General features: G+C 34.0%; 2 protein-coding genes across 2 annotated transcripts in view; one reads left to right on the top strand and one right to left on the bottom strand.

The window, feature by feature from the left end:
* Nucleotides 1-3,168, top strand: part of LOC119839767 — a 14,232-nt gene extending 11,064 nt beyond the window's left edge. The window contains exon 6 of the mRNA XM_038366206.1: nt 3,027-3,168. Coding sequence (XP_038222134.1) covers nt 3,027-3,168 — 142 coding nt within the window. The remainder of the gene's footprint in view (nt 1-3,026) is intronic.
* The window catches only part of LOC119839597 (acetylcholine receptor subunit alpha-like 1), a 192,919-nt gene continuing 180,713 nt past the window's right edge, over nt 32-12,237 (bottom strand). The window contains exons 6-10 of the mRNA XM_038365977.1: nt 11,061-11,170; nt 6,325-6,505; nt 4,556-5,152; nt 3,458-3,733; nt 32-3,389 (exon numbers count right to left, since the gene is read on the bottom strand). Coding sequence (XP_038221905.1) covers nt 3,177-3,389; nt 3,458-3,733; nt 4,556-5,152; nt 6,325-6,505; nt 11,061-11,170 — 1,377 coding nt within the window. The 3' untranslated portion in view covers nt 32-3,176. The remainder of the gene's footprint in view (nt 3,390-3,457; nt 3,734-4,555; nt 5,153-6,324; nt 6,506-11,060; nt 11,171-12,237) is intronic.

Here is a 12,237-nt window from a genome sequence, read left to right as displayed (position 1 = left end):
CTACAGAATAATAAAAAATGTGTAATATTTTCAGTTAAAAGTATTTGCATGTGTAATTTAATATATTTTATGGGAGATCAATAATAACAAATGTTTATTATGGATTTAAAATATGATAAGTATTAAAACAATAAATTCCAGCGAATTTATCTAGCATCGGGCTATCGAGCCGACTCATTCGTCGACTAACTCTAAAAAACATTGAGAAGCTAATGTATCTACTTATAATTTAGACGTTCTCATTTGAATACTTATTACTGAAGAACTAGCGTAATTTTATTTTCTCCTATCTACCACCATCTATACGAAATACTACTAATATATACCCGTTTATCACCCGAAATGGTACAGACCTTTAACTGTACGATTCTCACGAAATTTCAACACAACACACAATGTGAAAACAATCTTTAATCTACGAACGAGTCTTTCAGACACAAATGAGGTTTAAACCAATTCGCTTCGACAACAATGTCAACGTTTACATAAACTATACCTGAGCTAAGACGACTACAAAACTAAGAGACAAACGTAATAATCCACGCACAAGTCATCTCATATTATAAGATAGTAATCGTTGTATCGGCTTAGCTCATTCATTTACAACCAAACTACGGGTCTACATTATAAACACACTCACATCAAGTTTCGTAACAAAATGTACGCATTGCTTATCTCTCGAATTTTTATTGCAATATGAGTAATACATCGAAAGTAATAAACTTCCATTTTTATTACACTAACTCTCCCTTATGGAGTTATATTTACAAATACACATTTCGTACCATACATCTTACTTCCATCTAGTATATCCATTTTATCAGACATAAATATTCACGTCTTATTAGTCTATGGTGTTTAGAAAATCTAATTATTTTACTTGTATTCATATAAAAATAACAACAGACCGTTTATTTTCTAGCAAATATCTACATTTAAATTAGATAATCACGGAACAGTGTGGGAAGCCTGTGGACTTAACTAACAGTATGTTACTGATAATAATGCTAATTTGGTGTGTTTCGGTGCGTGCAATAGCACATTCCTACTTCGATTAATATATGTGACGTACTTACAGTTAAATTATTGAACAATTCCATTCAAAAATTCCTTTGAACCGTGATTGAGGCAGACAGCTCCGAGACCGGTCTTACGGAGTAACCTACGATCATCGACCAATAAAAGGGAAGCAATCTGTTAGACGCGAGTTCCCATTTATCACTGTTCGCATGGTTTACCTACGTGACGTCCACATCGAACCTAATTTCTACCCCTATATCATCCTGACATAGCTCAGAGCTGCTTACTAGCGATTTTTGTGTCCGTTCGGAACAGTGAGTACTATAATTCTTTCAACCTTTAGCGAGCGTCCGAAGATGCATTAGCATCATCCGTATGTACTAACTTTATTTCATCTAATGTAAACTAGCCATTGCTTGCAACATTACAAACATCTAAACACATTCAACAACACATATTATAAACATTTAAGACGAATCACACAAATACGGCTTTATTTCACTATACCATTCCCTGTTTTCCTATCGCTCGCTGTGATTATTAAAATATTAATAACTTTGATTTAACTAGATTATCATTAGGTATCTAATAATCATGAATTACTTTGACATATCAAAAACGCGGCTCGAAATTTTTTTTTTTATTATTATTATTACGACAAATTCTACGATACCCTACAAATGGGTTAATGTGATGTAACATGAAGCGCTAAGATGCGCTAGATAAGATGACCCCAAAAGTACAATCTACGAAATTTTAGAGTATGAAGTGGATAGGTACGAACGAAATGAATTACTAACCGATTCTAATCTAGGAAAAAATTTTAGACTACCTAAATTTTATATGACTAATTTCACAAACCTCAACAATGATTTTATTATCTAAGACTTTAAGTGGTAAGGTGCCGTTAAGTGTGTAAAGACAATACAATCAGTGAAATCGTGAGATTACAAATCAAGAGAAGTTTGTGTTCTAATTTTACCCTGTACTCTAGGATTGTTATTGAAAATACAAATACGTTATTAATAGTTACAGAATTAGATACTTCCGATAAGAATAGACGCGGAATCCAACGATCAGTCATTGTTTTGGGCAAGCAATGTAAGAAACTATGAAGAAGCATATAAAAATGAACGACAATTCTTAACTTAATCAGTTGGCATTTTCGAAACTATGAAATAACTGGCAATATTTGGCACACGTTAAAATTGTAATTAATTAAATGAGTTATCAAACTATCTAAGAATACTGAGTATTATAAAAGTTATATATTACAATTGGCAGTCAATTGTTTTATCGAAACCTAGTCAAACAATATCACTGACGCGATTGTTGTCATCGTTAAACTAATTTGGCATCATAATATTATGAGAATCAATTATTTCTGATACCTAATCATTTAACCTAACGATATCTACATCTTTTAGTACAACTACAGGGCATATTATGATCGTCATATTATTCATATTGTCCATATTATTTTTACGCGAGTACGCAGTTTATAAAATATTAAATGTATAATTCACAATACTTATTTAATCACCAATGTTAAATACTTCAACTACGTGCCCTACACATTGAGGACGTTCGCACGAAAATATTATACGTATTTACGTCGTACTATTAATTAGTTGATTGGAAATTGCTTTTATAATACTTATACATTACTGAATTGAGCTCGTATTGTATTCGAAGTAAACCTTACTTTAATTTAACCTTATCCATTTTGATACATCGAAGACGTCACCTCAGAACATAAAAGTCGGAACAATCATCCTATAGATAATCCAATGTTGTGCGTCGTATTAAATAATTATTGTAAACAAATGCCGAAGATACAAAATAGACTTATACGCAACGTTGATCGGCGATTTATTATAAAAATAGCTATGGCAGATCTGGCGTAAACACAAAACGCCCATTCCGTTTCTCGATTTCACTATCGACGGACACAGTCTAATAGTTTGTATAAAAGACGGTTTGAACGCTCGCGGTAAATCGTCTAGCGCACCGAGCGCGTGGCACCACACTGAGCACAACGAGTCCTCGCCAACAGTTCCCTGCTGGGAGCTTTACATGGATCATCCGTGCCACCACATGACGATCAGCTCCCAGAACGTCTTCGGCGGCGAGTGGCCGAAGACGTAAGACGAATTTCAGAGACCCGGGTCGCCTTCCGAACCCATTTTGAGCAACTCCAACTTCTTCTTCGCAATCTTTGAATAGAGGATATCTATCGGTTTCGTGTTGTCGTAAAAGGTAGGCGCTCTAAATATTATAAGAGCCGTGCCGACAACACACGCTATTGTAAACGCGAATAAGAAGATTCTATCTAATACCATTGCTACGTACTTCCAGTCATCTTCTACCTGCAAGCGAAAAGTTAATTTAGAGTACGCACATAAATAATCTAGAAAGATGATGAAAACATACTTACACTCTCAAATTTATCTTTATTTTTCACGTGTTGCGCTATAAACCTCGATCCTTCTATAGTCTTTTCCATTTCCCTAACATAAGGCTTTTCCAACGACGGACTACCATCGTCTAAGTCCAAGCGACAAGGAGATCCAGGGGGAGGGGAAAATAGCTCATCGTCACCACCTGGAGGAGGAGGGGGAGAAGGGGGCATTCCTGGCAACTCGTATTCTTCACAGGCCCATTCTTTGAACTTGCCATCCATATCGTCACCACCAAAGACATCAGTCAGCACCTAAAATAATAATTAATTATGTACGTAATAACTCGACAAACGTTTAAACAGAGAAAGTTCCATTAACTCTGTAGTCCTATGCGTATTATATCTTAATCATCGTGAAGACTGTTTAAATTATCTAATTGAAAGTACTTGAATAATGGGTATATAACACAGAAGAAACGAGTTTGAGCAACTCAACATTATTCAAGGAAAGAACATTCCTTGCTTCTCTTAGTTAAAAAAATGTCCGAAATGAACACGTCAGTGCGCGGCGCGTAGTCAATGTATCGGTAGCTTAAGCCGGCACACAATTAGTCTCGAGTAGGTTTTGGGTGTCGGCCGCGTGCCGGCTCGTATATCGCGATCCGTCCGCAGCCACGAGGGGAACATAAATAACAAGAACCTCGCGCTCGTTAAGCCCGCTGGCGTTGAGTAGTAAAGGAAAATCGAAATGGAATGAAATTGGGCTGGAAACGATATTTTAGCGATACACTTCAACACAATGAGTTTAGAAAACGTTTTTCTAAAGTCCCGCGGCTGAGGACAATTAAAACGGTTATTGTTGACGGCTTCGATTTCTCCGTAATAGCACGCTGTTTGTATTGAATCAATTCCGATGGAAATGTTTTGAATGAAGGAAATACGATGAGAAACGCTGTCGTGTTTTTTCTTTAAGGATTCCCTGTGAAACTTCTTTCTTTTATTTTACAAATTTAATTAAACGCTGCGCCGGTATATTAAAGCATTTTTTGCTAGTAAGGGTGATGAGATTATTTTATAGGAAAAATATTTTGAACGATATTTTAATTAAGTGCGAATTGAGGATTAATATCTTACCTCAGTAGGTTTATCATTATCATCATCATCATCATCATCGGGCGGTTTTTCAGGTCTTTGTATACACAATATTTTAGGTAAAAAATCTATAAAGACTTTGCGCACCCACGGCGCCATATTGTGAGTGACTGGGGACCTAAAATTTACATTTAGCACCACGATAGTGACAACTACTGACAACGTGACTAGCATCATTGTAAATAATAAATATTTGCCTAACAAGGGAACAGTCAGCGACGTCGGCGGAATGATTTCTGCTAACAATAAGAAGAACACGGTCAGCGATAGAAGAATGGATATACAAAGCGAAATCTTCTCTCCAGAGTCAGAGGGTAGGTAGAAGACTAACACTGACAGGAAAGAGATTCCAACGCAGGGAATGATAAGATTGACCGTGTAGAAAAGCGTTTTTCTTCTAAGAGTAAGATTGAAAATGATGTCGGGATAAGGTTCTTCACAGCACGAGTAAAATTTTTCATTTCGCGTAGCAGGTACTCGCATGATGTCCCATTCCACTGAAATATAGTACTCCGATAAGTCGATGCCCATTCCTATGTGGTCTGAATCCGGCGTCTGTTTCAAATGTCTTAGATCCACCTGAAAATAAAAATGTTTCGAAATATTCAATATTCAACAAAAACTTTTATAAAATATGCTTCACACATTTTTGTAAATAATGATAAACAACTCGAAAATCCATCAGTGTAAAGCGTTCATTTATATCACCGACATTTAAACAAATTTAAGTAAAATATATCATACGAAAACAGCAGCCTCTTCTGAACAAGGAAGAGAACATCCAAAAATATTTTTGTGACCCTTAATACATACGGCATAAGACGCAGATAAAAAGCTTTAGTTTTATTTATGTGAAGGCCGGAACCACAGGATTTATTGGCTTCCTCAGTTCGATTGATGCCGGCGTCTTTCAGAGGCCTATCGTCGTTAACTGTATTCCAAACTTTTATCACACCCAGCATTCGATGCTGTATTATTTATTATTTGCCGATATTTCTTCTGACATAGCAAAGAACTTACACAAAGAAATTCGATATCTCTTTCCTCAATGGAATGTATTTAAAGGGTGAATGCATAAGCGGGACTTCAATTACAGGATTCTTTCAATACTTTTCTGTATTGATATTGTGTTGCCGCTTCGTGAAAATGTTTATCTCAGTGTATGAATTTGAATAATTATATGCCATCTATTATACTTTTAGATTGTTTGCATCCAATTTTGTAATTGAATGCATGTATTTGCATGGAATTTAAATTTAAATGCATATTCCCTTTCAATTTTATAAAAGTTGTTTGTTTTGCATAAGTATTGCTACTGCAATTATAAATATGCGCGGCGCCCACACTAAGATATAGCCCATTCTAACAACAACTAACAAATTTTTTTCGTTTTTCTTTTTCATTAAGTAGACATAAAATGAAATGTAACATTGTTTTTAAGGAAGAAGCCATCGACAACCGAAACACAACTAGTTCGGTAGTCCCCAACTAGTTCGGTAGTCAGTGGGTCATATAAAAGATGTAATTACTTTATTTTATGTCAATAAATATTTTTTCTTTTTTTTTTATTATAAATACTCAATTGTATACGAAATACAACTTGAAAATAAAATTGAACATGAAATGTTTAAGTAAGTTATATATGAACACAACTGGATTTTACAGAAGCACAAAACAGCGTTTCTTGAACATAAGTATAACTAAATTATAATCTAAATATAACAGTTTTCATTCTACATCTTTTAACGTACCGTATAACCGTCATAACTCCAAGAACCGAACTTCATAAAGCAGGTCTGCTCATCAAAGGGGAAATACTCAACGTCGATCTCGCAGAACGACTTGTAGATGGCCGGCGGCTTCCACACCACCTTCCCGTCATGGTGCAGGATAGCTTTCGTCATTATCGTCACCTCGTAGTTGCCATCCGCACTGAAATTAACAAATATGTTAGATATTGACGCTACTATACTAATACAAGAAAGAGTACAAAACATTGCCAGTTGCAAATGCTTTTGTAGGTTAAATGTAGATAGATACAAATTAAATACGTTGTATACGTTGATTGATCAAATCATTGCTACGTTTATTAGGAAAAGAGGATATTCTGTTTAATGAAAACTAAGCAGTGTGTCGGTGGTAAGTGTATAATGACTATCAAAGTTTGTGAGGTTAGCGAGATTGTTTGGTCCCGGGCAGTAGGGCCAAACTAAACAAAGTACTCAGACTGTATCGCGAATGACAGCTGGCAAGTTATAAACAAACACGAAGACAGGACTAGGATCTGTATGAGAAATGAATATATCCCTTTCATAGTACTATTTTGCAATTCATGGTTTAATATTGATGTTGTGACTCTTATTTATTACAATGGTTGGTTGATTATTACTAGATCTTATATATACTCTCAACGTGCGTGGTCACGGGGAGTCTCCCCGTGTAAAAGTCTTTTATTTAAATGTAAAATACTCGCGTAAAATCAAACACAAGTAAATACTCTCTACGTTGTTGTTTCTCACTGAAATATATGAGATTAATTTTGCTTTGAAAACTCTGCCGAGGTACCAATAATCAATCTTCATCAGTTGTATAATTTCGTATGTATTTCAACCAGTCTTATATAATAAACCCTTAACACAAAAATATCACAATACTATAAAGCGTCCTTTACAAGTGATAATGCTTATTCCCATTAACCAGTAAATACCCTTATGCGAAAATATTTATGGCATTAATAACATCATCCTCGTTAATGTTGATAAAGTGCCTAATAAGAATTATCGGACATCAGTTATGACAATGTATGTTTATTCAATCACTTTGGCAGCACGTAATTGATTTGTTAATCTTAAGATGTATTAACTAATACATACGTTTTTTGTCTCAATAAATTGGATATTGGTACTAAAATCGATTACATTAGGTGCTCACATACATGCATGCATTATTTGGATGCTCTGATAAATCATGTGAAAATTAATAAAATATATGTGTGTGGCATTAATCACAATTAAGAGGATAGGTTTATAAACAAAACATGTTGTAAAGCATGAAGAAAGTTTGTTTGATTTAAAGCTTAGTATTTCCTCCAAAATACTATAGTAATATTTCATTTTTGATGAATATTGTTTAAATGATTTTTAAGATCGTTATATTGTTCTGCATATAGCTTCCCTTGCGATTGAAGCGCAGAGAACGAAACTGAGGAGACGTAAATGAATGATAGAGATAGTGAAGTGACGTAAATGATTGAATGAATTGAATCAGTATTGAATACAGGATTTTTTGCACTATAGATAATATCTTATAAGTAATTATTGTTTATTTTCTATTTCTATACTATAATTTAATTCAAAAAGTATATTATCATCTACATTCAATTTAGAAAGTTTCATGATTGAATGATAATAAATAAGTTATTACAATCAGAACAAAACGTATTTAAATAAGTCTAACCGATCAAAGGCTTATATATCAGATATTCCAGACTTCCAATTTTGATAGCACAGTGATATAGATAAAAAATAATAAAGCATCGCTAATATGAAAAGCGTTTGTGTCAGAGTGGAGCAAAACGACTGCCATAAAGATAAATGTTTGAGCAGAATCTGTTTATGATAAAATTAAGCCGTCAATGCCATCCCCGACACTCCGATCCTTAAACACTTGACAGACTTAAGCAAATTGTGTCATAACGTCTAAAAGCTGCCATGCCTAACTTTAACATCCGTGAAAATTGTCTCATAAAATATAGGTCGCCTTGTCTTCCATTAGGCTAACGTGGTGCCATTAAAAATAAAGTTTACACGAAATATTCGCGGTGTGAGCTTTTAGGTAAGTCACAGGTGCATTACTGTAAGCTCTAGAAGCTTAAATGTAAAAATATTACAACTACATTAACGTGAGAGCGTTTATTTGTAACGTAATACCTTGGTAAATAGTATGCGAAACTGGCTACTTGGATTCTGCGTTATGAGTAATTGGTACGTGACATATTGGTTCTAATGATGCCTAAATGTTAAATGCGATATTGTCGGGCTAAGGGATTCTGATTATTGCAGGCCAAGAGAAGGCTCCTTTGGGATTTCACAATTTAAGCGATGTATATTTGGACGTCGAGTTTTTATTGCAAATTTTAAGCATTTATAAATTATTATACATTAATTTGTTCAGTGTCATTTTTCTTTAAAAATCAAGCAAGTAAAATATATTTTATCTACTTAAGTTTTTGTTGTATTAGCTACATGATTTTTCATGTTAAAATATTTACACACTTTTTTAAATTATTTCTTGAATCGCGAATAACGATTATCATCGTCACAAAGGGACGTGATAAAGCATACTGAAACATTTCTCACAAAGATCGACGCATCCTCATGAAGGTATAGTCCGGAGCCGATATTCCATGGACAACTGTCGTAGAAATCGACATAAAGCTTTGTTCTATTGGATGGACATCTAAGAAGCATTGTATGCTAAATAGTTAGTAGGATATATAAGTAATAGAACTAGAATTTTATATAGATATTTAGCCGCACAAATTAATTGAATTTGTTGCAATTTTTTTACTATTAATGTAGTTATTAAAGAGATTTCTTTAAAATGTTCTGTTATGTTCTGTTTCTGTATTATTTAGTATAGTTCTTTATCTACTGTTAGCGCAATAAAGTATAAAATAAACAAGCAATAAAAGTTTGCTTTATTTCTATTATTCTAACCGTAGATCTAAAGTATTTGAAATCAGACTTACGATCAACCGCATCGCTTTAAGAGCTCCAACATTCAAATACGATTAAAAGTTCACAGACGAAATCATTCTCTTATCTCAGAGGTCACAAAATCCTTAATTGACCTCCTTGTAATTACGGAACAAAGTAACATCTGTTCCAGTTGACACAATTTAGTTTATTGTACGTTTAATTCCACCTTGATGCTATTTAGATTAAAGCTTGCACTTATCGTGCATTCCGCCTGGCCAACTTCGGCCGCTCTCTGCCACGGTTTAATAAATCACATTCAATTTTCAACTTTACTTCGTAGGATTTAAGTTTTTAAATGGATTGATACTGTTTAATGCGCAGAAATGCGGTGAGCCGCAGTGATAATGGTGACTTCTCAAATATATGGGGTTTTTAAATAAGCGTTTTACTTGCGATAACCCGGCTTTAAGTTGGCATGGAGCGCGAAAGCGGTTTCGTTAAATACCCAATTTATAGCTGTAGTTTAAAATTGGCTAGTTACTGGTAATAATGATATAGAATTTGGTAATATTAAATATTAAAAATCTATGTAGCAAGAGAAATTAATTAATGAACTATAGATGAAAACGATAAGAGTTAATTTGAAGTGAAATTCTAACACATACCAGTTCTATAATTAGGATTAAATTAGTTTCCCTACACAGAATAATAACGTAGTCAAATAAAGAAGAATACGGAATACTTTGGAGAAAACAGACACAGTTACGAAAACACAAACATTAACAAGCTTTGTACAAAAATACTCGAAAATTACTCCAGCGCCCTGACATGAGGATAATTCTTCCGTATAAAAGCGTGGGTGATAGCTTCACAGTTTTTGTCGGCGAAATAGCTGCGATAAACTTGTCGAGCAACCGTGATAATGCAAAATAATGGGTAACCGTCCGAGGGAATAAGGAGATAAGGGGACCACCAAATAAAATCACATTTTATATAAGAAGTTTGCGCTCATTGAAAGAAATAGGGTCTAGCAAAAGTTCCGGACGCAGGTTCCTTACGAACTTTCTTAAATTGATTTCAAAGTAAACAGCCGGAGTTAGATGGATGTTGGGAGTTCGTAGGGCGTTTAATTAAATCCTCTTTTACGGATTACGAAGACACACCATCTTCTGGTTCAGCTGGGGAGCTGCAATGAATACCATTTCGGTGTCTGATGTATTAGTTTGCGAAAATGAATAAATTGGTAGAAGACAAAGTAATTTGATAATGAAACTGACAGGAGTGTTTCGCAGAATTTTGTGTATTACTCGGGCGATCGTTATAACCTGTCTCCGAAGCACAAGATTAGTTGAGATGAATAAAAAAAAAAAATACAAAAACATAATTCGAAAGAACAATAACTGTAACTGTGGTCTGTTTACTGAAGACTCATGCTTGTGATTTCTATGTTTTTTGGATCCTTTATATACCATATGTGACTGAGTGTGTTTTTTATATTTGAAGAACCTACATTTTTTGTGGGAACTTTGCTGATATGTGTATGGCACATATCTATAATCTATAAGAAATATTGTACTGTTTGTTTTCCAAAGATAAATAAATAAATAAACAATACCATAGTAACCTTTACCAATACCTTTCACCCTATCAAAACTGATTGAAGTTTAAAGTAATTACATTGTGAAATGTCATAAACTACAGTACTGTGAAATGCTACGTATATATAGATATAAAACAAAGTACATTTATAAAGAAAAATAAACTTTATTACAATAGAGATAACTTACTTATTATATAACACTATATCTGGCAGCCATATGTGTTCAGAAGGCACGTGCAACGTATCCACACCACCATAATCGTCAGGGTTCCATTTGAGCTTGTAATCGTTCCACTCCTGCGAACAAAAGCAATTTATCAGTATCAATAAGTTCACTGTGCGGACTATTTGCTATCCACGCACGGTATCATCAGAGCCAATATGCTGAAAATGAGAAAGTGAAGGTACTTTCATATCTGATCTTATTTAACATGGATAGAATGGGAATATGACGGGTAATTAACATGTATTCATAGATTTATGATCTCTATTTGCGCGCTTTTATTAGCTTCTGTAAGTTAGTATGTAATCGATTCCTGTAGACTCGATTTTGACCCACGTTAAGAAATAAAGATTTCATTCGAATTCTATACACTTATCAAGGATCGGCGCTATGCAAAAATTTAATGAGTTTGTTTTATTATCCTGATTAGACTTGCCAGAATTATATAATTTCATCACGTATTCTCTGTATAAGAGCAAGCGTCGCATTTAAGTTGATTCTTTTATTAATGCGTGGTTTTTCGTTTTTTACTATATTTATTCAATGTTAAAATGTTTGAAATAAAGGCAAAAAGCACTTGATTAAAAATTGATTTACACAAAATAGACCTTAACAAAAAGGGGCTGTTGAAAAGATCTTGTAAGTGAAAAAAATGGTCAAGCAAAAGCGCAGCTCAATTGACGCCTCAGGCCTGGAATCAAATAAGGCACCATAATTTCCGACACGCGACCTCCCGACATTTCGTTGTTTGTCCCTTCAAGCTCTTTAAACGCTTTTGAAATGTGCCCTTTGCGCTTCAAGCGGTAAATAATTGAACTGTAAAAACAAATGTTTCAGTTGTATAGCCTAGAAATTCTGGGAGGTAATTTTTTATAATTTTTATGAGACGCTTTTATTAAAATAGCAAAACACACGTATCAAAATAATGATAGTTACAATATCGACGAAACAAAGAAAATGTCGAATGTCCATAATATTAAAAAAAAGGAATATAAGCAATAAAAATTCCAAATGTAAAAATTACGTGAAACAATATCGAAGAAATGAGAAAAATCTGCCAATCCGCTATATACCTAGTCTTGCCATAAATATTGTAATAAAGAAAAAAGAAAATTGTTAACTGCAAATAACATTTATTACT

This window comes from Zerene cesonia, chromosome 4 (genome assembly GCF_012273895.1).
Source record: "Zerene cesonia ecotype Mississippi chromosome 4, Zerene_cesonia_1.1, whole genome shotgun sequence".
Lineage (NCBI taxonomy): Eukaryota > Metazoa > Arthropoda > Insecta > Lepidoptera > Pieridae > Zerene > Zerene cesonia.
Note: the sequence above shows the minus strand (reverse complement) of the source record. Positions and strands in the feature narration are given on the sequence as shown.